This window comes from Diadema antillarum, unplaced genomic scaffold (assembly GCF_040938485.1).
Source record: "Diadema antillarum isolate AM-2024a unplaced genomic scaffold, OU_Dant_1.0 seq00000788_RagTag, whole genome shotgun sequence".
Lineage (NCBI taxonomy): Eukaryota > Metazoa > Echinodermata > Echinoidea > Diadematoida > Diadematidae > Diadema > Diadema antillarum.
This window is the reverse complement of record NW_027271676.1, coordinates 131127-136538: the sequence shown is the minus strand read 5'-3', so window position 1 is coordinate 136538 and position 5412 is coordinate 131127. Positions and strand designations below refer to the sequence as shown.

Below are 5412 nucleotides of genomic sequence, written 5' to 3'. Positions count from 1 at the left end.
CATTTCTGGCTGAACAAATTCAGAATAATGATAATAAGTCAGATATCCCAGGATTTGAGACTGGTGCATAAATGCGTTTTATGAAAACGAACCACCCAAATTTCAAGATTTTGTGTTCAAACTATATTAAAAGTTGTGAGAGATAACATTACCAACTCATTTTCATATTCGTATTGACTGTTTGGGAAGTGTTTTGTGAAAATTGGCGAAAGTTCACAATGTCTAACTTCATTAATTCCCATTCAATTTTGATCAAATGTTCACTGTGCAGTTGTGGTTACTGAAATTTACTCTTTATTTTTATCAAACTAACTTTGAACAGGTAGGATCCCCTTTGAAATATTTTACAGTGATTGCTTCAAAATGGTGCAGAAGGTTGTAACAAATTGACGTGAATAAAAAGAAACTATGAAAATAAATGAAATCAAGCATGGGATCATGAATTCAAAAGATAGCTTTGAAAAATGAAAACTTAATTACTCTCTAATAAAAAAACTTAACTAAAATGTTCGAACTCTCAATGCCTCTCAATTTAACAAAAGTAGATTAAGATGCTTTTTAGCAGCTTCGCTTGTAGTGTTTAATGATTTCAAATGTTTTCAGATGAAGATTTCATCTTAAACTCGATAATGATAATACAATGTACAATAATGATGACCCAGACGTTTTTAGCGCATGTCATCTGCAGAGAAAGTATCAATACACTTTACAATAAAACAGCATGAATGATATAAAGTGTACTATAATTACTTACTCATGAACTCCGGAAAATATCAAAATAAGCTCAAGATCAACCATCAAAGCTGTCACCAACAACAATCATTTTAGAGAAACATTGAATTGCAGGGAAACACCCTACATTTGTAAAATAAAACAATATACTTCAATAGTGCCATTTCTAGTGAGTTATTTGCCTGAAGAGTTGAGCGTCAGTCAGTTCATCTAGGACAACGGTAATCAAAGAAGGGGTACTTATCCTTTGCTCCGTAAGATTTCGTGATCTGACACTTAAAGTTTGTGAGATCAATTGTCAGTTAAAACAAAATTATTATTGCCCACTACAAGTAGTGGTGCTTTGTAACAGGTCTATACTTTCCCATTTCGACTTAAGCTACAATCTGCACACTGAAAGCCTTCTACCATCCAATTTCAACTGGACAGTTGCGCATCCTTCAGTAACAAGTTTTAGTCTTGTAATGAAAACCACCGCAATAATTTTAGTAAAAATACAACGCAGTGAATACAATACTACTATGAGGATGCTTGTAAAGTATTGTGAAATGTGAATACAATCATTTAGTTGGACATTGCACGTCCGACGTCGCTTTTGTCCAGAATTGGTCCTAACGCTCAAATTCTATTGCAACACATTATGCCAAAACAGTTTATGATGTCTACAACATTGCCAAACGTCCGCAGAAAATTAATGATGAAACAATGAGGTGACCATTTTAATAATTGCAAATTGAGATGCGGGGAAAAAGGGGACAACGAATCAACTTTTCTAACTTTCAGTCTTTGACTTGTCCATGACCGGCACTCAAAACGTTATCTATTCATTTGAATGTCATTTTCACATCTTTTCAGAATTTACATTGTTCATTTCTTAGGCAGGCCAAACCCACGCTCTGGTCTGGTAACCATTTTCTTTGCTTGAAAGTTTCTCGAGGCCGTTGCGGAAGGCCTTTCCCAAATCAGTTGGTAGTGCCCGGGAATGTTGTTAAGCGGGTTGCTATGAAAACGTCGCCATGACTCTCTCTCCTCCCCGAGCTCGGCTATGTTCAGCAGGAATCGTCTGAGCGCTTGTGAATCGCAGTCACGATCATCGTCGGTACGATTGGGCACCGTCGACGATCCTCGATGGGACTTAGACGGAGCACTCTTCGTCCTTCTCCAAAAACGGACTTGTTCCGGCTCAGGCCTTGAAATTGTTAAATGCTCTTCTCCGACTCCATCTGGTGTCGCTCCCGTCTCGTTGTGTGCAGGGTATTTGAGAAACTTGTCAATTTCAGATGAAGTGGTTTTGATCACGCACTTAGACTGCCCGTCAAAATGATTTGACTTGCCGCTAGACAAATTTTGAGACAAAGTACCATCTATGCCCCTTTCCTTATGATCACTACTCCTAAGATCACTTGATGACATCATAAAGGTAATGCTATTAGAGGGACTAGACGGGGGGCTGTTTTTGCCTTCGTTGGACTTTGCGCCTCTCGTTTTCCGACGTCGGTCCATCCACGATAATTCCTCCTGCAATTCCTTGATCCGATTTTCGATATCAAGAAGGCGATTGGGACCTTCGTAGCTGCGCCCAAATATCGTCTTTATCTGCGCCTTCTTCTGCTGCAGCATCGATCTCCCCGTCGAAGTATTCGACATCCACGTCATCGTCGAGCGATTGCTGCTGGCACTGAAAAGTCTCGTGTCGCGTCGGCCTGGGTTTAAGTAGCGAGACGACAGGCCGTTCGAGTGATGCTTATCGTTTTGAATCGATTTCTGTCTACCATGTCGATTGTTTCTTTCTGATTCTGGTAACTTTGTTCGAGAGGAGGAGTCATCGAAAACGGAAGCGGCGCAGCTGTCTATCTCGGGGATGGTCTCGATAAATCCACCGTATTTCCGGTCACTGTGCTTGAATTTGGTATTCGGAACTCGCACTGATATCTCATTGTAATCCACGTCCGTCTCGACTATGCGTCCGTCAAAAGCGTTATTAAGTGACTGGTCATCTGCCACAGTGGCATTGCCTAAGTCCACCTGCAGCAAATTAAAATTCGATCGCAGCGACGTTGAATCACCTTCTCGATCAACAGGATCATCGCAACCAGACGTTGACTGGTAATCGTCGATGTCGGTGGTGCCATGACGAAGCTGCGGCGTCTCACTTAACCGACGTGGAGCCGGGGACCTTCTTCCCAACCTTCTCGATGAATGTCGGCTCTCTGGCGTGTAGAGGCTGGCTGGAGAGTGGGTGACACCGGAACGTCGGAGCCGCCCAAGCCACGGAGAGGTTACCCTGCTGATTCGCGATCGGCGACCACCAAGTTGCCTGGACGACTCCACAACACAATCTCCACTCTTGTCAATGTTAGTAAGCTCGACGCGAGCTGCCGGCTTGTAAAATGACTTGGTGCTTTGCACCGACTTCACCTTAAATAACTTCTCGAGCCGGCGATTATCCTGCCGGCCCGCGGCCCAAAGTGGTGATGATTGCGAGGCGTAACGTAAACTCGGCGATTGATTACCGTTCTTCAAGGGTTTGTTTGCTTTGCTAAGACAACTCTCATCGATCTTCGCGCATGTCTCCGCATCCGATGACTCATTCTGGTCACGAGCGGCAGTCGGCGGCTCCTTTTCAACTTCCGACCGCAGCCGTGGCACCATGACGTCCAGCCTTCGCAGTCCAGACAGCTTCTTCCCGCACGTGCCTCCACCCTCGAGGAGTTTGACAGCGATGTCGAGTTTCCCCTCGAGCAAGCTGATGTCGAGCGCCGTGTCGCCCTGCTCGTTTTCAAGGTTCAACAGCGATTGGCGATCATGGCAGTGCTGGATGAGTAACTCCACCAGCTCGATGCTGCCGTTCCGGACTGCATGGTGCAGCGCTGTTTCGCCGTCATCGTCTTGCATTGCGATGTCGATGTCCTGGTCGTCGGGAACGTATTTGATTAGGCTACGTGCTAATTTGAGTCGTCCTAGCAGGCAGGCGTGCATGAGAGCGCTCTTCCGTTTTGAGTCAGTGGCATTCACATCTGCTCCGTGATGAAGTAGAATCCTCGCCACCCTGCACGACCACGATTCGTCATCGCCGACTGCGCAGGTTATCAGAGGCGGGTTTCCGGCCGAGTCGCGATCATTCAATGACGTCGGGGTACAGTCGCGGAGAAGATAGCGCAACTGTTGATGGTGGCCACGAATTATTGTCTTTTGAATCGACATCGTGTTAAGCCATCAATATATGCCCGCCATCTGATGACACAAGCTGAAAAAACAACAACAACAACAACAAGAGAGGCAAAATTAACGAATTCACAGTCTCTGATATGAGAAATCTTACGCAAACGAAACTTATGCTAACATCATTTCAGAGGTTAACCTTATAAAAACCAGAACGTGCCACAGGCCGCACGATTGATGAAATTGACCTCAAAATAGGTTGGATTTGTTTGCAACTAAACCATGATTTAATCAAAATATAAAAAAAAACAACAAAACAAGTGACAGGTACGTAAATAAGTGATATCCACAGAAACACGTTCAAGTAATATACAAGGGGTTACCAAACAATAGAACAGAAACCAGGCTACAAATATAGAATTCCTCATTAGCCGAAAACACCTGCCACAACAATACTATGTTCGATAGCCAGGATAAGTGATCACAAATGTTGGGCATTTCTGAAACGTTACATTCTTTTTCTCTTTCACAAACTAAGCTGTCAATTTCACAAAGAAACAATGTTATTGATTTTACTTCTTATTCTTGTTTTCTTTTAATTGCCGTAACATTGCACTAGTATTTGCAAATGGCTACCATTAATTTTCAGATTGAATTTATGTACATGTGTATGTATGATTAACCATAGAAGACTAAAAAACAAGCACGAGATTTTATCCCCTTTCGTTTTATATACACATGATCAAAACGTTGAAGCCGATGGATTCAAGAAATTAGAAGAAAAAAAAAATCTTCATTTCTCGGCTATCTATGGATATCCATTTCATATTCTTTAATCATTATGCTATAAAGAAACAAAACAACGGAAGACAGAGATTGGTGCGTAAGGTAATATTTTACTGCTATGACGGAGCAAGATAAGACAGAATACATGGGAACACTAAGTTTTTTTTTCTAATCTCGATCTAGTAAGTGTGCAGAATACAAGCTATTCTTACTGTCTATAGTTAGTAGACTGTAGTGACGTATATAGGCCTAAGACAAAATTTGCAAATAATCTGTCTCAGCGATGATCACGGGGTATCAGTGAGGAACAATACTGTCATTTTACAGATGGCATACAGTGTGATTTTTTTTCTTTCTCCTAAAATAAGCAAAAAATGATCGAACTCGCTGCGCCACCAGCCGCTTTCGTGCAATAGCGTCCTCACATCGTCACCGCCAGGATATCGGTTAACGGCTCAGGTGCATATTAAAAGTGGACGAAAGAATGATTGCCTAAAACGAACTAACAGAATACTAAAGTACCTATTGATGAATGAATAAATGGATGGATGATGGTATGTCTATTTGCATGAACTAAGAATTTAGACAATTTCTGAATGATTATGCAGCATGAATATAATGATGAATAACATTTAGAGAAAACACATTTGCAGGAATACAAAAACGTGTGCAGAAATTACTGATAAAGGCTCGTTAGGAAATTGAATTGATGAATCGTTTCTTTCAGAATGT

General features: G+C 42.0%; 1 protein-coding gene across 1 annotated transcript; it reads right to left on the bottom strand.

The window, feature by feature from the left end:
- Positions 1-1599: 1599 nt before the first annotated feature.
- On the bottom strand, positions 1600-3936 carry LOC139739195 (uncharacterized). Its single transcript, XM_071649810.1, has one exon. It carries the CDS (start codon positions 3934-3936, stop codon positions 1600-1602), a length of 2337 nt encoding a protein of 778 aa, XP_071505911.1.
- Between the last annotated feature and the right edge of the window lie 1476 nt (positions 3937-5412).